This window comes from Chiloscyllium plagiosum, unplaced genomic scaffold, assembly GCF_037043375.1.
Source record: "Chiloscyllium plagiosum isolate Xiang-an unplaced genomic scaffold, Cpla_swu_hap1 HiC_scaffold_26, whole genome shotgun sequence".
Taxonomy (NCBI): Eukaryota; Metazoa; Chordata; class Chondrichthyes; order Orectolobiformes; family Hemiscylliidae; genus Chiloscyllium; species Chiloscyllium plagiosum.
This window is the reverse complement of record NW_028270164.1, coordinates 4,307,729-4,333,957: the sequence shown is the minus strand read 5'-3', so window position 1 is coordinate 4,333,957 and position 26,229 is coordinate 4,307,729. Positions and strand designations below refer to the sequence as shown.

At 52.9% G+C, this 26,229-nt stretch overlaps 1 protein-coding gene across 2 annotated transcripts in view; it reads right to left on the bottom strand.

Moving 5' to 3' along the window:
* The window catches only part of LOC122563030 (monocarboxylate transporter 1-like), a 74,349-nt gene that overhangs the window by 11,870 nt on the left and 36,250 nt on the right, over positions 1–26,229 (bottom strand). For both annotated transcript variants that reach the window (XM_043716351.2, XM_043716350.2), the window contains exon 2: positions 13,195–13,446. In XM_043716351.2, the coding sequence (XP_043572286.1) occupies positions 13,195–13,411 (217 nt within the window). In that variant the 5' untranslated portion in view covers positions 13,412–13,446. The remainder of the gene's footprint in view (positions 1–13,194; positions 13,447–26,229) is intronic.

Here is a 26,229-nt window from a genome sequence, read left to right as displayed (position 1 = left end):
TCAACCCTGTTTTTCCTGTTAATAAGTCAAAGATTTTGATTAGATCACCTCTTAACTTTCTAAATGCTAGAAAACAGGCCTCATTCGTATAATCTCTCCTCCTGAAGTAGAGGTATCATTCTTTTATGCCTACATTGTCCTCCCTCCAAGGCCAGTCTCTCCTTGGTAAGGTGTGGTGCCCAGATCTGCTCTCAGTCTCCATGTGGGCTCTAACCAGGGTGAAGAAACTTTGTGCTCTCTCAGCAGAGCATGCCCCAAGTCTCTCCCTGAAGTTAGCTGGATGTATATGTCTCCCTGAGCCCTCCCTAACTGAGGACATAGATAGGGTCAAGAAGAAGGAACTTCTCCCGCTGAAGGAGGGCTCAATATCCAGGGCCGCGGGGGGTTATGGTAAGGGGCAGGAGGTTTAGGAGCGATGTGAGAACAACCTTTTTCACCCAGAGGGTGGCGGGGATCTGGAACTCACTTCCTGAGAGAGTGGTAAAGGCAGAAACCCTCATAACATTGAAGAAGTATTTTAATACACCTTGCACTGACAAGGCAGACACGATGTGGAGGAGTCGGTGTTGGACTGGGGTGGACAAAGCTAAAGATCACCTGGTGTTGTGGGATTTTTAACTTTGTCCAAGGCAGACAAGGTTATGGCCCAAGTGTTTAGATTAGATTAGGTTAGATAACTTACAGTGTGGAAACAGGCCCTTCAGCCCAACAAGTCCACACCTACCCTCCGAAACGTTAGAAAGTGGGATTAGAATGGAGCTTGTTTTTGACCAGCACAGACTCTATGAGCTGAAGGGCCTCTTTCTGTCCTGTTCACCTCTCTGACTCTACGGCGCCGTTACTCTATGGAGAAAGTGAGGACTGCAGATGCTGGAGATCAGAGTCAAAACGTGTGGTGCTGAAAAAGCACAGCCTGACCTTCATCAGGACATTCCTGTTGAAGGGCCTATGCCCGAAACGCCGTTTCTCCTGCTCCTCAGATGCTGCCTGACCAGCCGTGCTTTTCCAGCAATGCACTTTTTGATGCTGTTACTCTCTGACAAGTTCTCACTCCAACCCCACCAGGATAGTGAGGTTGGAAGTGGAGAGGCTAAGCATGAATGGTTGGGCTGAGTCTTCATTTTTCCCTGACATTTAATACACACACATTGAGGTTAGAGCCCTCCCAGTGTCGGTGCTGAACTGGCCTCCCCCAAGCTGGGTTCACCAGCCCCCAGTGTAGTTCAGCCCATTCCAGATGCTCATAGTCTCTGGTGAACACAAGTCACTTCCTCTGCTATGTTTCTGCGGTTGACAGATGCCAGGGGCATGATTCTCATTCTTTGTTCCATACACACAGTCTCTGCTGAAACCTGCAGTTAACCAACGTCCCCAGAGACACAGTCTGCCAAATAAACATGAAACCAAGGGGCCTGCTCACACAGCTCTGATTCACTTTGCCATCTCACATTCCTTCTATTCGGGCTTTAGCCAAGAGACAGCAGTCGGATCTCAGATGCTGCAGCGCGTTGTCAGCCTGGGTTCCAGGAATTCAGTGTCACATCCTGAGCTCACAGTGAGAACATTCAGCCTTCAAAATTCCACTTGAGAAAGTTGAGCATAAACAAACTGACACACCCAGTGAAGCACTCAAGGTGATGATGGTGCTATATAAACCCAGAGTGCAGCCACAGCGAGAGGATTGTGCGTAGTTCCGGAATGCACATTATTCAAGGCACGTGACTGCACTGGAGAGGGGGCAAAGGAAATTTCCCAGGATGTTGCCTGGGCTGGAGAGAGAAAGGAAGAGAGATTGGACAGACTGGGTTTGCTTTCCTTACAGCAGAGCAGATTAAGAGGGGACATGTTTGAAATGGATAAAATTACAAGGGGCATAGATAGGGGATACAGGAAGAAACTCTTCCCTTTGATGGAGGGATCATTGACCAGGGGTAGGCGGGGGGAGACAGGTTCAAGGTAAAGGGGCAGAGGTTTGGAGGGCTGGAACCCGCTGCCTGTAAAGGGTAGGAGAGGCGGAAACCCAAATCACATTGAAGAAGGATTTAGATGTTCACTTGTGCTGCCCAGGCAGACACAGCTTTGGGCCTAGGGCTGGGAAATGAGATTGGAAAGTCAGCGGGTTGTTTTAGGCTCAAGGGGCAGAAGGGCCATTTTCTGTGCTTTATGACTCCATGATAAGAGCATTTCACTGTGACCCCTCTGATGAAGTTCCTTCTGCCCTGTGGAGTGAATGTGAGAGATGTCATGGTGCTAGCTTACCCAAATTTCTGTCTCAACCAAAATCATCAACTATATGGAAACTAGCACATTGCAGCTGTTGGAACTGCTGTACAAATTGACTGCCAAATTCCACCCCCCACCTCCTCCTATAATATACAGCCTATTGTCTATTCAGTGCAGTGGTCAATTCGTCATGAGGAAAGCTCCTTCCTGATGTAGAGTAAAGCTCCCTCTACATGTCCCCATCAAACACTCCTAGGACAGGGACTGCATGGGGTTAGATACAGAGTAAAGCTCCCTCTACACTGTCTCCCTCCCCATCAAATACTCCCAGGACGGGGACAGCACGGGGCTAGATACAGGGTACAGCTCCCTCTACACTGTCCCCATCAAACACTCCCAGGACAGGGACAGCATGGGGTTAGATACAGAGTACAGCTCCCTCTACACTGTCCCCATCAAACATTTAACCAGTCCCAGCAAATATCCCTTTTTCTGGCATTAGAATTCCATTGTCAATGCTCAAACATTGCAGATTCTCATATTTTTCCATTTTGATATCCCAGCTGCACTGTGGGATAGCAACAAAACAGTTCCTTGGAGTCTTGTGTAAGATGGTATTTTGGCTCGACTAAAATCTTTGATCAGCAGCATTCGGTGCCTTTTTTAGCACCAACCAGTTGAACAGTAGTGTGTTGGCAAGTCATCACCTGGGACAGCTCTGTTAAAGATAGTGACTGCTGCTTTGCAAGAGCTGGCAACTCTGATTCAGTGTGTACTGCTCACATCAGTGATTCCAAAGGTTGGGGGTTCAAGTCCCACACTACAGGGGTATCGCCTCTTGCTGACATGACCCCTTATTGAAACACAGAGACCAGTCACATCTTTTCTCCCCGCACTGACAGGCTTGGTAATGTCCTGGTAAACATCCTCCTGCCCCCTCCCCAAATGTTTGCAGTCTTTCCTGAGGGGCAGTGTTCTGTTTGTGATTACAACAGTGACGACTCGTCAAACCACCTTATTGGGTGTAAATCAGGTTAGGGAGACCTGGAGACTGTATAAATGCACGTTCTCTGTTTCGGAGGAAAAAAGGAACCTCCAGTCATCTGGCACTTCACCTGTGGCCAGGGAGGCCCCAGCAATCTCCTCCCTAGCCCAACCTCCTCCCCCATAGCAGCCTGGGATACATCACTTCAGGTCCTTGAAAATAGAATGGAAATATTCATTTAAGGCGGCACCCACTTTCCCTGGTTCCACGTACAGATTGCTCCTTTGGTTTCTACAGGCCCCAGTCTTTCCCTGGCAATCCTCTTATTCTTAATTTATTTATATAAAAACTCAGAGTTTTCCCTGATCCCATCTGTCAAAGGTGTTTCCTGGACCCTCTTCACCCCCTGAATTTCCTTTATATACAGCACCTCCTCCACTCCCTATACTTTTGAAGGGCCGCGTATGATGGGAAGCTTGAATTAGTCCATATGCAGAGTGCCCCTGCCCTTACCCACTGCCCCTCCCCCATGTCTGCAGCGTGACAGGTCACAGTTCAGCTCCTGCTGTCCTCAGCAAATCAGGTATTTTTTCCCCCAAAGACAGCTTGTGATTCAATCACACAACCAGGCCAATGTTTCAGTACCTGCCCTCTCAGGACCTTTTCTCATCTGATCTTCTGTTTTTGGCTTAAAAAAAAGCTTCTAACCTCAGGCTGTGTTTGGCAGGAACCCAACTGTGTGAAAAGTTCCAGGCCCCTGTAACCTGTGCACTCAGTGTGGCCACGTTGGCTGCATGTGATAGGATCATGAGGCAGTGTGATGACCGGCTCTAGTTTATGCTGTTGAATCAGATTGTTTGTGGGAAAGGGAAGATAACACCAGTCAGGGCCTGAACAAAGTGGAGAAAGCAGATGGTGAGTGAGTGAGTCAGTCAGAGGATGAGTGGCTGTTGGTGTGAATGTATGAGTGTGTACATGTGCATTTGTGTGTGCCCGTGTGTATGTGTCTACATGTTTGTGCATGTGTATATGTGTACATGTGCAGATGAGTATGTATACATGCGTGCCTATGTCTGTGTATGTGGGGGGAGGGGGGGGATGTTTCTATATATGCGTACATCTGCACGTGTGAGAGCTGTGGCTTAATTAGAAGCACCCTCACCTCTGAGTCTAATATTTTCTGGCTTCACTTAAGGTTACCACTGCAGTGCAGTACTGAGTGAGTGCTGCAGTGTCAGAGGTGCCATTTTCTTTGGATGAGACATTACACTGAGGCTCTGTCTCGCCTTCCTCTTACATTGGTATAAATGATCCCATGGCAGGGTTTCACAGAGGAGAAGGAGAGTTTGTCCTAGTCTCCTAGTCAACATCACAAAAACAGATGATCTGATTTCTACCATATTGTTGTTTGTGGGATCTTGCTGTGTATGAATTGTCTGCCATCCTTCCAAAAGGACAACAATGTCAACACTTCACAAAGACTTACAGGTTGTAAAGAGTTTCAGGAAAGGTGTAAAAGAATTGCAACTTAGCATACCTTGCCCAGTACGGACAGAAGGGGCTGAATGGCCTCCTCCTATGTAGGACCATTCTATTTGCACTTGTGGCTTCTGGTTTAACTGATTGACAATAGGGTTAGGATTCAGTGTCACTCAGATCATGTTTACTGACACTGACTGATGCCGAACTGCCAGTGATAATGCAGTGACCTAGTTTGGTTCAAAGTCATGAAAGGATCTGAAAGGATCTTTGAAAGATTGAGTGATTCTGCACAGTGACAGAGTAAGAGGCACAATTTCAAAACAAGCCCATTAATGTCCAATGTACTATATCACTCAATCAGTCGCCTCAGGTGCCTTCGAAAGGAACCACAAGGTAATTATCAAACAATCACTTCCTTATCAACACATCAATCAGAAGTTTAATGTATGCATTGTACCACTATTATTTATTTCCTAGTTTACTTACGCATCATTGTACTTTGATTATTAACACTCGTGGAATATCAGAATTCAGAAAGAGGTATTCAGGAGCAAATATAAGGAATGCTAGGACAGTCCAGTTGTTGGTGAAGACATGGGCAGGATAAAGCAAGTGGTAGGATGGGAAAGCTAATGGAGTCTGCTTCATCGACTCTTACGCGCGTGCGCACACACACACACTCACACTCACACACATACAGACACACACACACAGTCACACTGACATGGTGGGGCCGGCACGGTGGCTCAGTGGTTAGCACTGCTGCCTCACAGCGCCAGGGTCACAGATTCGATTCCAGCCTCGGGTGACTGTCTGTGTGGAGTTTACACATTCTCCCTGTATCTGTATGAGTTTCCTCTGGGTGCTCTGATTTCCCCCCACAATCCAAAGACATGCAGGTCAGGTGGATTGGCCATGCTAAATTGCCCAACATGTTAGGTGCATTAGTCAGGGGTAAATATAGGATAGGGGAATGGGTCTGGGTGGGTTACTCTTCAGAGGGCCTTTTTCATACTGTAGGGAATCTAGCCTAGACATACATATACACACACACACACAGAGTCACATATTCATATAGTCACACAGATACACAGACACAGACACACAGTCATACACACAGTTTCAATCATACGTACACAGAAACCCACACATACACATCCACACAGACAGAGATGCACATAAACACACAGACAGAAGTTCAAAAGACACTCACACTCAGAGGCAGACACACACATACACAGATACAGACACAAAGACCCTCACACATAAACATACACACACACTCAGACAGACACGCATACATGAGTGCAGGCATGCTACATAGTGACTGAAGGATCCAAGCTTAATTACTTTGCAGTAATTTTAAGTCAGTCAACAAGTCATTGAGTTGGCACAGTTGTGAATACTCATACTGTCACCTTCATCCCCTCCCCCACTCACTTACTGTACTCCATGCTACTTTCTCCCCAACCCCCCCCCCCCCCCCCACCCTCCTCTAGCTTATCTCTCCACGCTTCAGGCTCTCTGCCTTTATTCTCCTGCTCCTTGGATGCTGCCTGACCTGCTGTGCTTTTCCAGCAACACATTTTCAGCTCTGATCTCCAGCATCTGCAGTCCTCACTTTCTCCTCTCTGCCTTTATTCCTGATGAAGGGCTTTTGCCCGAAACGTTGATTTTTCTGCTCCTCGGATACTGACTGAACTGCTGTGCTCTTCCAGCATCACTCTGATCCAGAATCTGGTTTCCAGCATCTGCAGTCATTGTTTTTACCTACCTGACAGGTTGTCCTGTTGATGTGCACAGAGTAACACTGAACTCTTGTAACAAGCCTCAATGAGCCAAATAGTTTATTCTGTGACGTATCCACTTTTCGGTAAGTCTAACTGCGTTGAGGAATTTGAACTGTGGAACTTTAACATAGAAAATGGCCAGTTGCCAATCACAACAATGACCAGAATCTGTGGGTCATTGAAAAACACCACTTCCAGAACAAAACAGAATGAAATATTTTGCAAAGTACTTATTCAAGTTTTTTTTAAAAGTCAGAACACTGTTTTCAATGCCCCAGTAATCAGACATGTGTTGTTTAAGAAGTGGAGTGTGTCAGTGAGCCAGTTAGTTACCAGTCCCCACACTTTAACCTTCCAGTGAGAGCAGAGCGACTCTGATTTCACTTCGATCCAATGCTCACAGGATTCAGAATCAGTTTGAAATAATTCTGAGCACTCAAAGTGTTTCGAGTACACACTCATTCTCAGTGCTGGAAAGCTGCCTGGTAACTGCCAACTCACTAAGTCTCTGGCTCAGCCCGTGGTGCAGGGGCAGCACAACCCACCCGATTCCAAACCCGAATGTCCGAGAGGTCCACAGGTTTCCCCACAATCACTCACTCAAAGTCAAGCTCAGATCGCTAATATCTGCAGCTTTTCTGCAATTGACATTCCTTTAAAACTAGCAACAGCAAACACAGTGATTGGACTTTAGATTCAGTGCTGGGTCTGAGCTGAGACACTGAAATGGGGCAGAGCAGACTGATATTGTGTCAAGGGATTCACATGCAGTAATCATTGCTGAGGGAGACCCACACAGTCAGAGGGTCAGTGCTGATGGAGTGCCGCACTGTCGGAGGGTCAGTGCTGAGGGAGTGCCGCACTATCGGAGGGTCAGTGCTGAGGGAGTGCCACACTGTCAGAGGGTCAGTGCTGAGGGAGTGCCGCACTGTCGGAGGGTCAGTGCTGAGGGAGTGCCGCACTGTCAGAGGGTCAGTGCTGAGGGAGTGCCGCACTGTCAGAGGGTCAGTACTGAGGGAGTGCCGCACTGTCAGAGGCTCAGTGCTGAGGGAGTGCCGCACTGTCAGAGGGTCAGTACTGAGGGAGTGCCGCACTGACAGAGGGTCAGTGCTGAGGGAGTGCCGCACTGTCGGAGGGTCAGTACTGAGGGAGTGCCGCACTGACAGAGGGTCAGTACTGAGGGAGTGCCGCACTGACAGAGGGTCAGTGCTGAGGGAGTGCCGCACTGTCAGAGGGTCAGTGCTGAGGGAGTGCCGCACTGACAGAGGGTCAGTACTGAGGGAGTGTGCAACTGACAGAGGGTCAGTGCTGAGGGAGTGCCGCACTGACAGAGGGTCAGTGCTGAGGGAGTGCCGCACTGTCAGAGGGTCAGTGCTGAGGGAGTGCCGCACTGACAGAGGGTCAGTACTGAGGGAGTGTGCAACTGACAGAGGGTCAGTGCTGAGGGAGTGCCGCACTGACAGAGGGTCAATACTGAGGGAGTGCCGCACTGTCAGAGGGTCAGTGCTGAGGGAGTGCCGCACTGTCAGAGGGTCAGTGCAAGGGAGTGCCACACTGCTGGAGAGTCGGTGCGAGGGAGTGCCACACTGTCAGAGGGTCAGTGCTGAGGGAGTGCCGCACTGTCAGAGGGTCAGTACTGAGGGAGTGCCGCACTGTCGGAGGGTCAGTGCTGAGGGAGTGCCGCACTGACAGAGGGTCAGTACTGAGGGAGTGCCGCACTGACAGAGGGTCAGTGCTGAGGGAGTGCCGCACTGACAGAGGGTCAGTGCTGAGGGAGTGCCGCACTGACAGAGGGTCAATACTGAGGGAGTGCCGCACTGTCAGAGGGTCAGTGCAAGGGAGTGCCACACTGCTGGAGAGTCGGTGCGAGGGAGTGCCACACTGTCAGAGGGTCAGTGCTGAGGGAGTGCCGCACTGTCAGAGGGTCAGTACTGAGGGAGTGCCGCACTGTCAGAGGGTCAGTGCTGAGGGAGTGCCGCACTGACAGAGGGTCAGTACTGAGGGAGTGCCGCACTGACAGAGGGTCAGTGCTGAGGGAGTGCCACACTGTCAGAGGGTCAGTGCTGAGGGAGTGCCGCACTATCGGAGGGTCAGTGCTGAGGGAGTGCCGCACTGTCAGAGGGTCAGTATTGAGGGAGTGCTGCACTGTCGGAGTGTCAGTGCTGAGGGAGTGCCGCACTGTCAGGGGGTCAGTGCTGAGGGAGTGCCGCACTGACAGAGGGTCAGTGCTGAGGGAGTGCCACACTGTCAGAGGGTCAGTGCTGAGGGAGTGCCGCACTATCGGAGGGTCAGTGCTGAGGGAGTGCCGCACTGTCAGAGGGTCAGTACTGAGGGAGTGCCGCACTGACAGAGGGTCAGTGCTGAGGGAGTGCCACACTGTCAGAGGGTCAGTGCTGAGGGAGTGCCGCACTATCGGAGGGTCAGTGCTGAGGGAGTGCCGCACTGTCAGAGGGTCAGTACTGAGGGAGTGCTGCACTGTCGGAGCTGAGGGAGTGCCGCACTGTCAGGGGGTCAGTGCTGAGGGAGTGCCGCACTGTCAGAGGGTCAGTGCTGAGGCAGTGCGCACAGAGGGTCAGTACTGAGGGAGTGCCGCACTGACAGAGGGTCAGTACTGAGGGAGTACCGCACTGACAGAGGGTCAGTGCTCAGGAATGCCGCACTGACAGAGGGTCATACTGAGGGAGTGCCGCACTGACAGAGGGTCATACTGAGGGAGTGCCGCACTGACAGAGGGTCATACTGAGGGAGTGCCGCACTGACAGAGGGTCAGTGCTGAGGGAGTGCCGCACTGACAGAGGGTCATACTGAGGGAGTGCCGCACTGACAGAGGGTCATACTGAGGGAGTGCCGCACTGACAGAGGGTCATACTGAGGGAGTGCCGCACTGACAGAGGGTCATACTGAGGGAGTGCCGCATTGACAGAGGGTCAGTGCTGAGGGAGTGCCGCACTGACAGAGGGTCTGTACTGAGGGAGTGCTGCATTGACAGAGGGTCAGTGCTGAGGGAGTGCCGCACTGACAGAGGGTCTGTACTGAGGGAGTGCCGCATTGACAGAGGGTCAGTGCTGAGGGAGTGCCGCACTGACAGAGGGTCTGTACTGAGGGAGTGCCGCACTGACAGAGGGTCATACTGAGGGAGTGCCGCACTGACAGAGGGTCAGTGCTGAGGGAGTGCCGCACTGACAGAGGGTCAGTGCTGAGGGAGTGCCGCACTGACAGAGGGTCAGTGCTGAGGGAGTGCCGCACTGACAGAGGGTCAGTGCTGAGGGAGTGCCGCACTGACAGAGGGTCAGTACTGAGGGAGTGCTGCACTGTCAGAGGGTCATACTGAGGGAGTGCCGCACTGTCTAAAGAAGGTTGATTGGAGCACAGATGCAAATAATAATTAGCTGGCTAGTAAATTCAAGCTAATTCTGAAATAATACCAGGAATGAAAGAGTTAAGGTTTGTGAAGCGAGAGGGGAAGGGTTGATTTGACAAGAAGCTGAGCAGCATTTCTGGTTGTGATGTTGAAACTGACAGATGCTTCTGAAAGAGTCAACAAAAAGCAACTGTTTCCAGTGGAATGGGTCAGTAATCAGGACAGACATAAATTTTAGTAACAGTTAAAACAGGTGAAAATAAGAATCTCCCTCACACAGAATTGTTTTAATCTGGAACACATTGCCAAAAAGGACATTAGAAGCAGACTCAACAGTAACTTTCAAAAGGGAAGTGAAGACGTCCTGGAAAAGGAATTTTTTTAGAGTTACATTCCTAGTGAAGGGAAGTAACGAATTACAGAGCTCTTTCAGAGACCTGGCAGCCTGTAAATGGGCTGAATGGCCTGCTTTGATAATAAGAGGTTAATCTGGGTGTTTCTAACAGTTGCAAAAAGCAAATGTTAAGGTTAGTTACTGAAACCTCTATCTCTTTTTTCTATACACCAGTCTGACATCCCCCACAAATCAGTTTGAGCACATCCACGGCGTCTATCCACTGCCAACAGTAACAACTGGCAACTGAGGTAGCACTCCCTCTCCCCTCAGGTCCACCCCAGGAACTGGGCTGAAATACCACTGCAATTACCCAGCGCTGAGGGAGCACCGCACTGTCGGAGGGTCAGTGCTGAGGGAGTGCCACACTGTCAGAGGGTCAGTACTGACGGAGTGTTTGGGATATCTCTCAGTGCTGAAAGGTTTGATATAGTTGTGTGTTGCAGTGTGTGGTGATATGGGTTTGTGTGTGTTTAGGTCTGTATGTGTTTGTGTGTGTGGGAATGTTGAGTGTGTATAGGAATGTGTGTATGAGAGTGCGTGTGTATGAGAGTGCGTGTGTTTGTATGGGAATGTGAATAGTAGTGTGGATGTGTGTGTGAAGAAGGGTAGTGTTTCTGGGGGAGCCTGTGGGGTTTCGAGTGTATGTGGGAATCGGAATATATGAGAGTGTGGGGAATGTGTGTGTCTGTATGTGGGGTGTGTGACTGTGGGGTGGGATCTGTGTGTGTGGGGTGGTATGTGTGTGTGTGAGTGTGGAGGGGGGGCTGGGGTGCATATGAGGGAGGTGGGGATGTATGTGTGAGGTGGTAGGGTGTGCATGTGGGGTGGGATGTGTGTGTGAGTGGGGTGTTTGTGAGGGGTGGGATGTGTGTGTGGGGTGGGGTGTGTCTGTGGGGTGTGGTGTGTCTGTGGGGTGGGGTATGTGTGAGAGGGTTGGGGTGTGTGAGGGGTGGGGTGTGTGTGAGGGGTGAGGTGTGTGTGAGAGGTGGGGTGTGTGTGAGAGGTGGGGTGTGTGTGGGGTGGGGTGTGTGTGAGGGGTGGGGTGTGTGGGAGGGAGGTGGGGATGTATGTGTGAGGTGGTGGGGTGGGGTGTGTGTGTGGGGTGGAGTGTGTATGAGGGAGGTGGGGATGTATGTGTGAAGTGGTGGGATATGTGGGGTGGGGTGTGTGTGTGTGGGGTGGGGTGTGTGTGTGGAGTGGGGTGTGTGTGGGGGTGGCTGGGGTGTGTATGAGGGAGGTGGAGATGTTAGTGTGAGGTGGTGGGGTGTGTGTGAGGGGTGGGGTGTGAGGGGTGGGGTGTGTGGGAGGGATTGGGTGTGTGTGAGGGATTGGGTGTGTGTGAGGGGTGGGGTGTGTGTGAGGGGTGGGATGTGTGTGAGGGAGGTGGGGATGTATGTGTGAAGTGGTGGGATATGTGGGGTGGGGTGTGTGTGTGTGGGGTGGGGTGTGTGTGTGGAGTGGGGTGTGTGTGGGGGTGGCTGGGGTGTGTATGAGGGAGGTGGAGATGTTAGTGTGAGGTGGTGGGGTGTGTGTGAGGGGTGGGGTGTGAGGGGTGGGGTGTGTGGGAGGGATTGGGTGTGTGTGAGGGATTGGGTGTGTGTGAGGGGTGGGGTGTGTGTGGGGTGGGGTGTGTGTGAGGGGTGGAGTGTGTATGAGGGAGGTGGGGATGTATGTGTGAAGTGGTGGGATATGTGGGGTGGGGTGTGTGTGTGTGGGGTGGGGTGTGTGTGTGGAGTGGGGTGTGTGTGGGGGTGGCTGGGGTGTGTATGAGGGAGGTGGAGATGTTAGTGTGAGGTGGTGGGGTGTGTGTGAGGGGTGGGGTGTGAGGGGTGGGGTGTGTGGGAGGGATTGGGTGTGTGTGAGGGATTGGGTGTGTGTGAGGGGTGGGGTGTGTGTGAGGGGTGGGATGTGTGTGAGGGGTGGGGTGTGTGTGAGGGGTGGGGTGTGTGTGTGGGGTGGCTGGGGTGTGTATGAGGGAGGTGGAGATGTTAGTGTGAGGTGGTGGGGTGTGTGTGAGGGGTGCGGTGTATGTGAGGGGTGGGGTGTGAGAGGTGGGGTGTGTGGGAGGGATTGGGTGTGTGTGAGGGGTGGGGTGTGTGTGAGGGGTGAGGTGTATGTGAGGGGTGGGGTGTGTGTGAGGGGTGGGGTGTGTGTGAGGGGTGCGGTGTATGTGAGGGGTGGGGTGTGTGTGAGGGGTGGGGTGTGTGTGAGGGGTGGGATGTGTGTGAGGGGTGGGGTGTGAGGGGTGCGGTGTGTGGGAGGGATTGGGTGTGTGTGAGGGGTGGGGTGTGTGTGAGGGGTGAGGTGTATGTGAGGGGTGGGGTGTGTGTGAGGGGTGGGGTGTGTGTGAGGGGTGCGGTGTATGTGAGGGGTGCGGTGTGTGTGAGGGGTGCGGTGTGTGTGAGGGGTGCGGTGTATGTGAGGGGTGGGGTGTGTGTGAGGGGTGGGGTGTGTGTGAGGGGTGGGGTGTGTGTGAGGGGTGCGGTGTGTGTGAGGGGTGGGGTGTGAGGGGTGGGGTGTGTGGGAGGGATTGGGTGTGTGTGAGGGGTGGGGTGTGTGTGAGGGGTGAGGTGTATGTGAGGGGTGGGGTGTGTGTGAGGGGTGGGGTGTGTGTGAGGGGTGCGGTGTATGTGAGGGGTGGGGTGTGTGTGAGGGGTGCGGTGTGTGTGAGGGGTGGGGTGTGTGTGAGGGGTGGGGTGTGTGTGAGGGGTGCGGTGTATGTGAGGGGTGCGGTGTGTGTGAGGGGTGCGGTGTGTGTGAGGGGTGCGGTGTATGTGAGTGTGCATGTGAGGGAGTTCGGTGGGAGTTGAGGCCCCAGTTTGATTGGTTGTGACCTGATCAAATTTCAGAGCAGGTTCCAGGAGATGAGTAGCTTCCTCCTGCTCCTGGTTCGTACGTTGTGTATATGTTGTGTGTACGTTGTGTGTACATTGTGTGTATGTTCAAGCTGACTCACCTCCAGCATACATCACTGCCAGCATTATGGAGGAGATCCAAGAGACCTGGCTGTCCGTGGATTGAAAGATGTCCTTAATTTCCTTAAAGAAGACAGTGATAGCTTTGGGAAAAGCGTAGGAGAATCCGATGGAAACGAAGGAGGCCAGCACTACGGCCCAACCCCACCCTCCATCCGGGGGCGTGTAACCCTGTGGCCCTCTGGCTGTGGGAGGCATCGTCTCCGTTCAAAAACCACTACAGCAGAGAGTGACTGTAAAAACAAAAGTGGAAAGAAGGTTGAGAAAATTCAAAAGCAGCAAAGATACCAAACTCCAGAAAGGGAGGAACATTCAACACAGTCCAACAGGATCAGCACGGGGAGAGGGTGATGGTGATGCCAAGTGCAATGACACCTCATCCCCTCAAAAACACCCAAACATTAAAGAGACACACCTGATCCAGGAATAGTTAATGGAGTAATGTTCTTCTGAATGCATTCATAGGATGTGAGCATTGTTGGCTCAGACAGACATTTATTGCCTGTCCCTAACTGCCCCTTGAGGAGGTGGTGATGAGCTGCCTTCGTGAACACATTTGTCTCAGCCTATGAAGAGTTAGTCTGGACTCTCATGACCAGGTGAGGATGGCAGATATCTGTCCTGAAAGGACATGAGTGAACTAGGTGGGGTTTTATAGCAATGCCGTAGCTCATGGTCATCATCATGGAGAAGAATGTTTTATTCCAGGTTTACTTCATCAATCAATTTAAATTCAACACTGTCCTGGGATTTCAACTTGTCTCGACATCATTAACCCAGGTTTCAACATTACCAGAACCAGTGGCTTAAATCTTAGCTGACCATGCTCATTTACAGAGGAAGCGTTACTTGGTATCTAACCCCGTGCTGTTCCTGTCCTGGGTCTGTTTGATGGGGGAGCAGTGTAGAGAGAGTGTTCCTGTCCATGTAAACTGACAAGCCAGTCCTGGGTAATATTCCTTGATCAACATCAAAAGACATTCCACTCTTTCCAAACAGACTCTGCCTGGGATTCAGAGGAAGGCCACACTGAGTTCTGGTTGCTCGCATCTCCATTTCCTGCACACTGTTGCCTAGATCCAACATTTGTCCAAGTTATTACCAAACTCAAATATTGACTCCTTTCTCAGAAGCTGAATATAGCCCTTCACAAATATTTATTCCCCTTTTTGACTCCGATGAACCCCAAACACAAACAAACTGGTTTCTATCTGGTTAGAGATTGCTGAAATTCTTGTTTCTAATGAGGTAGGTGGTCTAGACCTGTAGAGGAGGCTAAAGGGATTGAATAGGAGACCAGGTATTCAACTGGTCTCCTATCTCTCAAGCTGCCCACTGTGTTTCACAACAATGGTCAATGACAGAACAGGCCTTCCCACTCAGACTAAGATTAAAGACCCTGACAGTAACACCTTCATTCCCATGTATCAGGTACACAGGTTAGAACCTCCCCAGATCCTCAAATCACAAGCTGCAAGACACAACTAGGAGAAATCTTCCGAGCAGACCGAACCGTTCAGTGTCCTAACTCCTTCCCATTTTCTGTTGTGATGGTGCTACTGGATAAGTCAGACCCTAGAATGAAATCCAGCTCCATTGATTATTTGCATATATTCATTTACATTGTGGTCAGTCACCAAAACATCGTCAAAGTTCCAGAGGTTCTCTAACAACCAAACCAAAAGGATACATAAAAGGATGAACACAAAGACAGTAAAGCAAGCCATCTAGATACATAAGACACTTTAAAAATATCTTAAAACCACAGTCCTGTGGACTGTGTAGTCTTCTTAAATGAAGGGTGAGGGGAGAAATATGAGGGTAAGCTAGCTAGTAATATTAAAGTAGATTACAAGAGTTTTTTAAAGATATATTAAAGGTCATAGGAAGGCAAGAGTGGTCATTGCAGCACTGGAAAATGAGGCTGGAGAAGTAGCAATGGGGAAGTTAGAAATGGCGGAGGAAAGGTACAGGTATTTTGCCTCAGTCTTTGTGGTGGAAACATACCAGACATTCAAGAGAGTCAGGGAGCAGATGTGTGTAATGACCATCACTGAGGGGAAGGTGAAAGGTCTGAAGGTGGATAAATCACCCGGATCTGATGGACTACACCCAGGGTCCGAAAGAGATAGCCGAGGAGATTGTAGCGATAGGGGTGGTGACCTTTCAGGAATCACTGGAATCAGGGAGGGTGCCAGAGCACTGGAAAATGGCTCATGTAACAGCCCTGTTTAAGAAGAGGAAGGCACGAGGCAGGAGATTAAGGCAGGTTAGCCTGACCTCAGTCATTGGTAAGATTTTAGAGCCCATTATTAAGGATGAGATTACGGAGTACTTGGTAAAATAGGGCTGAGTCAGCATGGCTTTGTCAAGGGAAGGTCATGCCTGAGGAGGTAACGAACAGGTTAGACAAAGGAGAGCCAGTGGATGTGATCTATGTGGATTTCCAGAAGGCATTTGACAAGGTGCCAACAGAAGGTTGCTAAATAAGACAAGAGTCTGTGGTGTTAGGGGCAAGGTCCTGGTATGGATAGAGGATTGGCTGACTGGCAGAAGGCAGAGAGTGGGGACAAAGGGGTCTTTTTCAGGATGGCACCCACTGTCTAGTATAGTTCCACAGAGATCAATACTGGAACTACAACTATTCATGTTAAACATTAATGACCTGGATAAAGGAACAGAGGGTATTGTTGCTAAGTTTGCAGATGGTAGGGGGAGGGACAGGTGGTGCTGAGGAAGTGCAGAAAGATCCAGATAAGCTAGGAATGTGGGCAAACATGTGGCAGATGGAATACAGTGTGGGAAAGTGTGAGGTTATGCACTTGATAGAAAGAATAGAGATATAAGTGAAAGTGAGGACTGCAGATGCTGGAGATTAGAGTCGAGAGTGTGGTGTTGGAAAAGCACAGCAGGTCAGGCAGCATCCGAGGAGCAGGAGAATCGACGTTTCGGGCAAAAGCCCTTCAATAGGAAGCCTCGGGGGGGGAGACGTAAAGGGCGCTGGGGGGAAGGTAGCTGAGGGTGCAATAGGTGGATGGAGGTGGGCATAAAGGTGATAGGTCAGAGGGGAGGGTGGAGTGGATAGGTGGAAAGGAAGATGGACAGGTCATGAGGACAGTGCTGAGCTGGAATGTTGGAACTGGGGTAAGGTGGGGGGGGGGGGGGGGGGGTGGGAGGGTAAAATGAAACTGGTGAAGTTCACCTTGATGCCCTGGGGTTGGAGGGTCCCGAGGCAGAAATAAGGTGTACTTTCTCCGGGGGTCAAGTGGTGAGGGAGTGACGATGGAGGAGGCCCATGACCTGCATGTTGTCGACAGAGTGGGAGGGGGAGTTGAACCTTTTAGTCACAGGACAGTGAGTTTGGTCGGTGTGGGTGTCGGGCGGTGGGGTTGGTCGGTGCGGGTGTCGGGCGGTGGGGTTGGTCGGTGCGGGTGTCGGGCGGTGGGTTTGGTTGGTGCGGGTGTCGGGCGGTGGGGTTGGTTGGTGCGGGTGTCGGGCGGTGGGGTTGGTCGGTGCGGGTGTCGGGCGGTGGGGTTGGTCGGTGCGGGTGTCGGGCGGTGGGGTTGGTTGGTGTGGGTGTCGGGCGGTGGGGTTGGTCGGTGTGGGTGTCGGGCGGTGGGGTTGGTCGGTGTGGGTGTCGGGCGGTGGGGTTGGTTGTTGAGGGTGTCGGGCGGTGGGGTTGGTTGGTGCGGGTGTCGGGCGGTGGGGTTGGTCGGTGTGGGTGTCGGGCGGTGGGTTTGGTTGGCGCGGGGGTCGAGGTGAGGTTGGTCGGTGCAGGTGTCAGGCGGTGGGGTTGGTCGGTGCAGGTGTCGAGGTGAGGTTGGTCGGTGTGGGTGGTGGGCAATGGGGTTGGTTGGTGCGGGTGTCGGGCGGTTGGGTTGGTTGTTGAGGGTGTCGGGCGGTGGGGTTGGTTGGTGCGGGTGTCAGGGTGGATTTGGTCGGTGCCGGTGTTGGGTGGTGGGGTTGGTCGGTGCGGGAGTCGGGGTGGTTTTGGTTGGTGCGGGTGTCGGGCGATGGGGTTGGTCGGTGTGGGTGTCGGGCGGTAGTGTTGGTCGGTGCGAGTGTCGGGCGATGGGGTTGGTTGGTGCGGGTGTCGGGCGATGGGGTTGGTCGGTGTAGATGTCGGACGATGGGGTTGGTCGGTGCGGGTGTCGGGCGGTGGGGTTGGTCGGGGCGGGTGTCGGGCGGTGGGGTTGGTCGGTGCGGGTGTCGGGCGGTGGGGTTGGTTGGTGTGGGTGTCGGGCGGTGGGGTTGGTCGGTGTGGGTGTCGGGCGGTGGGGTTGGTCGGTGTGGGTGTCGGGCGGTGGGGTTGGTTGTTGAGGGTGTCGGGCGGTGGGGTTGGTTGGTGCGGGTGTCGGGCGGTGGGTTTGGTTGGCGCGGGGGTCGAGGTGAGGTTGGTCGGTGCAGGTGTCAGGCGGTGGGGTTGGTCGGTGCAGGTGTCGAGGTGAGGTTGGTCGGTGTGGGTGGTGGGCAATGGGGTTGGTTGGTGCGGGTGTCGGGCGGTTGGGTTGGTTGTTGAGGGTGTCGGGCGGTGGGGTTGGTTGGTGCGGGTGTCAGGGTGGATTTGGTCGGTGCGGGTGTTGGGTGGTGGGGTTGGTCGGTGCGGGTGTCAGGGTGGATTTGGTCGGTGCGGGTGTTGGGTGGTGGGGTTGGTCGGTGCGGGAGTCGGGGTGGTTTTGGTTGGTGCGGGTGTCGGGCGATGGGGTTGGTCGGTGTGGGTGTCGGGCGGTGGGGTTGGTCGGTGCGAGTGTCGGGCGATGGGGTTGGTTGGTGCGGGTGTCGGGCGATGGGGTTGGTCGGTGTAGATGTCGGACGATGGGGTTAGTCTGTGCAGGTGTCGGGCGGTGGGGTTGGTCGGGGCGGGTGTCGGGCGGTGGGGTTGGTCGGTGAGGATGTCGGGCGGTTGGGTTGGTTGTTGAGGGTGTCGGGTGGTGGGGTTGGTTGGTGCGGGTGTCGAGGTGGGGTTGGTTGGTGCGGGTGTCAGGGTGGATTTGGTCGGTGCGGGTGTCAGGGTGGTTTTGGTCGGTGTGGGTGTCGTGCGGTGGGGTTGGTTGGTGCGGGTGTCGGGCGGTGGGGTTGGTTGGTGCGGGTGTCGGGCGGTGGGGTTGGTCGGTGAGGATGTCGGGCGATGGGGTTGGTCGGTGTAGATGTCGGACGATGGGGTTGGTCGGTGTAGATGTCGGGCGGTGGGGTTGGTCGGTGCGGGTGTCGGGCGGTGGAGTTGGTCGGTGAGGGTGTCGGGCGGTTGGGTTGGTTGGTGCGGGTGTCGGGCGGTGGGGTTGGTTGGTGCGGGTGTCGGGCGGTGGGGTTGGTTGGTGCGGGTGTCGGGCGGTGGGGTTGGTCGGTGCGGGTGTCGGGCGGTGGGGTTGGTCGGTGTGGGTGTCGGGCAGTGGGGTTGGTTGTTGAGGGTGTCGGGCGATGGGGTTGGTCGGTGCCGGTGTCGGGCGATGGGGTTGGTCGGTGCGGGTGTCGGGCATTGGAGTTGGTCGGTGCGGGTGTCGGGCAATGGAGTTGGTCGGTGCGGGTGTCGGGCGATGGGGTTGGTCGGGGCGGGTGTCGGGCGATGGGGTTGGTCGGTGCGGGTGTCGGGGGGTGGGGTTGGTCGGTGTGGGTGTCGGACGGTGGGGTTGGTCGGTGTGGGTGTCGGACGGTGGGGTTGGTCGGTGTGGGTGTCGGGCAATGGGGTTGGTTGGTGCGGGTGTCGGGCAATGGGGTTGGTCGGTGCGGGTGTCGGGCGGTGGAGTTGGTTGGTGCGGGTGTCGGGCGATGGGGTTGGTCGGTGAGGGTGTCAGGCGGTGGGGTTGGTCGGTGCGGGTGTCAGGCGGTGGAGTTGGTCAGTGCGGGTGTCGGGCGGTGGGGTTGGTCAGGGCGGGTGTCGGGCGATGGGGTTGGTTGGTGCGGGTGTCAGGGTGGATTTGGTCGGTGCGGGTGTTGGGTGGTGGGGTTGGTCGGTGCAGGAGTCGGGGTGGTTTTGGTCGGTGTGGGTGTCGTGCGGTGGGGTTGGTCGGTGCGGGTGTCAGGCGATGGGGTTGGTCGGTGCGGGTGTCGGGCGATGGGGTTGGTCGGTGCCGGTGTCGGGCGATGGGGTTGGTCGGTGCGGGTGTCGGGCATTGGAGTTGGTCGGTGCGGGTGTCGGGCAATGGAGTTGGTCGGTGCGGGTGTCGGGCAATGGAGTTGGTCGGTGCGGGTGTCGGGCGATGGGGTTGGTCGGGGCGGGTGTCGGGCGATGGGGTTGGTCGGTGCGGGTGTCGGGGGGTGGGGTTGGTCAGTGTGGGTGTCGGACGGTGGGGTTGGTCGGTGCGGGTGTCGGGCGATGGGGTTGGTCTGGGCGGGTGTCGGGCAATGGGGTTGGTTGGTGCGGGTGTCGGGCAATGGGGTTGGTCGGTGCGGGTGTCGGGCGGTGGAGTTGGTTGGTGCGGGTGTCGGGCAATGGGGTTGGTCGGTGTGGGTGTCGGGCGGTGGGTTTGGTCGGGGCGGGTGTCGGGCGGTGGGGTTGGTCGGTGCGGGTGTCAGGCGCTGGGGTTGGTCGGTGCGGGTGTCAGGCGGTGGAGTTGGTCAGTGCGGGTGTCGGGCAATGGGGTTGGTCGGTGCGGGTGTCGGGCGGTGGAGTTGGTCGGTGAGGGTGTCGGGCGGTGGGGTTGGTCGGTGCGGGTGTCGGGCGGTGGAGTTGGTTGGTGCGGGTGTCAGGCAATGGAGTTGGTCGGTGCGGGTGTCGGGCGGTGGAGTTGGTCGGTGAGGGTGTCGGGCGGTGGGGTTGGTCAGGGCGGGTGTCGGGCGATGGGGTTGGTCGGTGCGGGGGTCGGGCGATGGGGTTGGTTGGTGCGGGTGTCGGGCAATGGGGTTGGTCGGTGTGGGTGTCGGGCAATGGGGTTGGTCGGTGCGGGTGTCAGGCGATGTGGTTGGTCGGTGTGGGTGTCGGGCGGTGGGGTTGGTCGGGCGGGTGTCGGGCGGTGGGGTTGGTCGGGCGGGTGTCGGGCGATGGGGTTGGTCAGTGCGGGTGTCGGGCAATGAGGTTGGTCGGTGTGGGTGTCGGGCGGTGGGGTTGGTCGGGCGGGTGTCGGGCGGTGGGGTTGGTCGGGCGGGTGTCGGGCGGTGTGGTTGGTCGGGCGGGTGTCGGGCGGTTGGGTTGGTCGGTGCGGGTGTTGGGCGGTGGGGTTGGTCGGTGCGGGTGTCGGGCGGTGGGGTTGGTTGTTGAGAGCGTCAGACGGTGGGTTTGGTCGGGGCGGGTGTCGGGCGGTTGGGTTGGTCGGTGCGGGTGTTGGGCGGTTGGGTTGGTCGGAGCGGGTGTCGGGCGGTGGGGTTGGTTGTTGAGGGCGTCAGACGGTGGGTTTGGTCGGGGCGGGTGTCGGGCGGTAGGGTTGGTCGGTGTGGATGTCGGGCGATGGGGTTGGTCGGGCGGTTGGGTTGGTCGGTGCGGGTGTTGGGCGGTGGGGTTGGTCAGTGCGGGTGTCGGGCGGTGGGGTTGGTTGTTGAGGGCGTCGGGCGGTGGGTTTGGTCGGGGCGGGTGTCGGGCGGTGGGGTTGGTCGGTGTGGGTGTCGGGAGGTGGGGTTGGTCGGGCGGGTGTCGGGCGGTTGGGTTGGTCGGTGCGGGTGTTGGGCGGTGGGGTTGGTCGGTGCGGGTGTCGGGCGGTGGGGTTGGTTGTTGAGGGCGTCAGACGGTGGGTTTGGTCGGGGCGGGTGTCGGGCGGTAGGGTTGGTCGGTGTGGGTGTCGGGCGATGGGGTTGGTCGGGCGGGTGTCGGGCGGTTGGGTTGGTCGGGGCGGGTAACTGGAATACAAGAGCTGGGATGTACTGCTGAGGCTGTATAACGCTCTGCTCAGATTGCATTTGGAATATTGTGAACAGTTTTGGATCTTGTATCTCAGGAAGGAAGTGCTGGAGTTGGAGGGGTCCAGAGGAAGTTTCCAAGAATGATCCCAGGTATGAAGTGCTTGTCAAATGAGGAGCAGGTCTGTATTCGATGCAGTTTAGAAGGATGAGGGAAATCTGTTTGAAACGTAAAGAATACTGAGAGGCCTGGACAGAGTGGATGATGGGAAGGTGTTTCCACCAGTAGGAGAGACTAGGACCCGAGGGCACAGCCTCAGAGTGAAGGATGACCTTTCAGAACGGAGATGATGAGGAATTTCTTTCGCCAGAGGGTGGTGAATCTATGCAACTCACTGCCCCAGAAGGCTGTGGAGGCCAAGTTGTTGAGTATATTTAAGACCAAGACAGATAGGCTCTTGATTGGTAAATGGATCAAGGGTTATGGGGAGAACGCAGCAGAATGGGGTTGAGAAACATATCAGCCATGATCGAATGGCAAAGTAGACTCTTGGGGCTGAATGGCCTAATTCTGCTTTTGTATTTCATATGCACAAAATGCACACTTAAACATATAATGACCTGCAGATTTTTAACCAAGCATCCCTGGTTGGGAAGCTCCACAAACTATACATTTCTTTTCAGGTGACTGTGCTTAGTAAGGAGAGAAAATTAAACATGTTCCTTACACCAGTCGGGTCACCTCCAAACTGCCCTAAAAGCTTTCAACCTCTCGGTTTACCAATCTAAAATCAAGCTTTGATTATTTCCAACTAAAAACAAGCTAATGACCTTCGACGTCTACCCATCTGTCATAAACCACCACAGTGTAAGCAAAGTTTCCATAAACACACCACAGGGGTCTGCAGTATACTGGCTTCTGATAGAGGCAAGACTAAGTTCACTGTTTCACAAGGACTCTCTAACCTTGATTTTACTGTCACCCCTTTACTAAAGTAACCAACACCCATATGTTTCTCCTTTGAAATCCAAATGCCAAAAATTACATTTGTAAAGAAATCATCAATCTTTCAATGCAGCACCAAGGGAAACAGGTGACCGATCTGGATAATTAACTGGCTACTTTAAAACCGATTGGGAACACTGGTCGGAAAACATCCTCCTGTGTGTCCAGGGGCACCTTGCTAATAGCTGGCCTGGGGCTGCCCCCAAGGGTTCATGGAGTCATCATGATCAGTGGGCCCAGGGGGCCTTGCAGCTGTGGCTACCATCTATTTTGTTGAGGTTAACACATTTTTCAGATTCAGATGGAGAGACCCCTGTCCAACAGTAACATTGCCCATTTCACCCCATGCATCTTCTTGTCTTATAGTCCGTCTGGCCAGCAGCTCCCTTCTTGGCCAGCTCAGCGAATATCACTGCCAGCAACCTCCCCCCACACCCTCCAGTCCTCACCCCCTCAGCTCGGTATCTTGGTAACCAGGACAAGGTTGAGTTCCAGAAATGGACACAGCTCACACTCCTCACTTCAAAGTGTCGGATTTTGCACAGATTCCCCCACTGCCAGAAACACACACGGTGACCTGAGAGTCAGAGGGTCCACAAAGGGACTCTGACCTCCTACAAATAATGGCTAAGGATAGTCAGCATTGGCAGTGAGAAAAACCTGAATTTCTGTAGCGCCTTTGACACAATAAAACCTTCCACCGGAGCGTTGCCCATATTCAGTGCAAGTAAAACTGAGCAAAGACACTGAAACAGTGACGCAGATTCAGGGAAACAGGTAGACAAAGGAATTGACACCTGAGCAGTCTGTCGTTACTAAGAGGATGAGGGTGTCAGGGGAAGGAGAAGGAACAGGGATAGAGGCTGTGACCAACTCTATCCTGTTACACATGCATATTAATTGTACCACTTCTAAATCCCTGGCTCACTGGCCAAACAGCTCAGGAGCTGAATGTTCAGCTAAGGCATTGTTAGAACATTGTCATAGCAAACTAAACACTAGTTTGTCAAGGGAGTTGCGGGAGATCTGTGCCAATCACTGACTCATAAAGAGGGTGTAATTTAAATATCCTGGAAGGTTAATCATGTACAAAGCAGTTATTCGTACAAAATGTGTTAAATTCACCTCATGTCCCTGCCTGGTGATCAAATGCAGCTCTACGTCATTGCTTTCCCAAACTCTTCCAGACAGTCAGCTCCACTACAGCCTGCTGGGGCTGGGCACACGATGGCCACAGTAAGGGGCAGCTGTACTCAGTCTAACCTTGTGTTGGATTAGAGTGGTGCTGGAAAAGCACAGCAGTTCAGGCAGCATCCAAGGAGCAGGAAAATCGATGTTTCGGGCAAAAGCCCTTCATCAGGAATACAGGCAGAGTGCCTGAAGGGTGGAGAGATAAATGAGGGGAGGGTGGGAGTGGGGAGAAAGTAGCATAGAGTACAATACCATTCACCCATTGTACTCTTTGCTACCTTCCCCCATCCTCCTCCCTGCCCTGTCACCTTCATCTCCACCCCCATTCACCTATTGTACTCTATGCTATTTTCTCCCCACCCCCACCCTCCTCTCATTTATCTCTCCACCCTTCAGGCTCTCTGCCTGTATTCCTGATGAAGGGCTTTTGCCCGAAACGTCGATTTTCCTGCTCTTCGGATGCTGCCTGAACTGCTGTGCTTTTCCAGCACCACTCTAATCCAGAATCTGGTTTCCAGCATCTGCAGTCATTGTTTTTATTGTAGTCTAACCTTGGCCTCCTCTGATGGCACAGTACCAAATTTTCCATTCTAATCCCACATCATAGGGCAAGTGCACCTACACACATTGTAAGACCACAACCCAGTCCCAGGACAGACTGGTATACCTGGCAGTCCTGAACAACCTGCAACTGAGAGGTTGTTGCTCAGTGACTGGCAAGGTGATGGTTAATTCCAGCTCTGTGTGTGTGTGTGTGTGTGTGTGTGTGTGTGTAAATCTTAGGCCAGAGCTGCACAACCAGCCCAGATAGATGTTGTGTCGCCAGACCATAGGGGCTGCTCTCTCATTAGAGAGTAGCGACTGGTAGTGATTTAACCTGAGGGCCACCAAACCTCAGGCAAGGGAAAAGGTTAAGAAGGACAGTCCTTCATGGTAACGTCTCTCTCTCTCTACAGACGCTGCCAGACCTGCTGAAATTCTCTTGCAACTTCTGTTTCTAGTCCAGATTTTCAGCATCTGCAGTCCTTTGTTTTATTAAAGAATGTGGAATGATGTCAAGGAGCACCTTGGCCAGGGAGGAGGGGCTCCTTCCACAGGGACAGTAACTCATTGATGGGAATTGAACCCAGACTGTTGACATCACACTGCTCTATAAACCAATGATCCAGCCAGCTGAACTAAACCGATTCCCAGCCCAGGCAGTATGTGTATCCTTCACTGCAGACTGGGAAATTCCAACTGGCCATTCAGCCCACTGCAATGATGTTGGCTTTGTGCTAGATCAATCCAAAATGAACCATATACTCTGTGCTCCCTCTCGCTGTAGCATTGTTTTTAACTTGGCTTTGAATATTTGGTTTTGTCCCAAAAAGCTGCAGTGGACTCTTCAAGGCATTGCTGTAGTGAAACACTCCACATCTTTCAGTAAACTCTCTTAAAGTACTCCCTCTGTGATTATTTTAAATTCAGGACTTTCATTAGAAGACCACAATGATTGCTTTTCACAGTGACAGTCTGCGTGACACTTTAAACTGACAACTTAATGAATCCATATGGAGAGGATAACTATATCAGGGTTGGTCTAAAGGGTTAATCCGGGATGTTCAGAAATCTTCAAATTTACACTTTGGAAAATTATTCCCACACACACTGGGAACATTTATTTAATGAAGTGTTTGCCAATTGTCCCTACACATTGTGTACTGAATGGTCCATTTGTTTTGTTTAAAGGTCTGGGATTCCTAACACTAGGAATCATAGTGAGTTTCCCTATTTGTACCGACCATAGTACATCACAGGAGTCAAAGCGACATTTACCCATTGAAGCATATGTGCTTTTATCTGTGTTTTCAAGCCATACTTTGTTAAATTTGCTGGTAATATTTACAATGAGAGGAATTATAGGAACAGGAGTTGGCCATACAGCATCTCACATGTGTTCAATAAGATTGTGGCTGATTGCCTATCCCAACCCTTCAGCAACCTTCTTATCAATATCAAACAATAGTCCCCTCTTTCACGGTAAATTCTGACCTACTATGACCCCGCACCTAGCCCTCACTCACTCAAATAGTCATTTCAGAGGGCAGTGTAGTGTCAACCACAATGCAGTGGGTCAGGAATCACACTGGGTAAGGAAGGCAGTTTCCATCCCTGAAGGACAATACTGAACCAAAACACCTTCTAAGACAATTGATGATAGTTTCACATTTACCGTCATTGAGATTAGTTTTCAAATTGGGATTCATGAAGTTTTATTTTTAATCAAACTGTCCAGGCATGTTATGGTACACCTCTACCACAGGTGGGACTTGAATGCAGGTCTTCTGGTTCAGAGGTAGAGGCACTACCACTGTGCTACAAGAATCCCAATCAGGAGCTCATTATTAATTAGAGTGAAATTCAAGGTATTGTCGTGGGATTTAATCCCACGTTCCCAGAGCAATAATCTGGGCCGGTGGATTCCTGATGTAGTGACATTACCACTACGCAATGCCCAAAAACATCGGAAGATTTTGGAGGAAGATAAAGCCATTCAGCCCATCGTGTTAATGCTAGCCATAAAGAGCTTTCCAGCCTGATCCCTTACTGTAGCTCTTGGTCAGAAGTGCTTCACTTTACAGTTAATTGATACAGTGAATGTTTATCGTTCGCAGATCGTGACTTTCCTCAGCTTTCATTTCTTCTCAAAGACAATCTTTGTCCTCCAATTCCTCAACTAAAGTACAATCCCAAGTGTGGGTGAGACAGCCTCCATGGTGTAAATGACAGCCACGGTCAGAGGATGGTAATCCTGCCGCGTGTAACTCACCAGCTGACCCCAAAACCCCACCATCGACAAGGCACAACTCAAGAGTGTGATGGAACACTCCTGGATGGGAACAGCTCCAACAACACTCAAAAGGCTTGACACCATCCAGGAGAAAGTGAGGACTGCAGATGCTGGAGGTCAGAGCTGAAAAATGTGTTGCTGGAAAAGCGCAGCAGGTCAGGCAACATCCAAGGAGCAGGAGAATCGACGTTTCGGGAAATTTCCTGAACGGCTTATGCC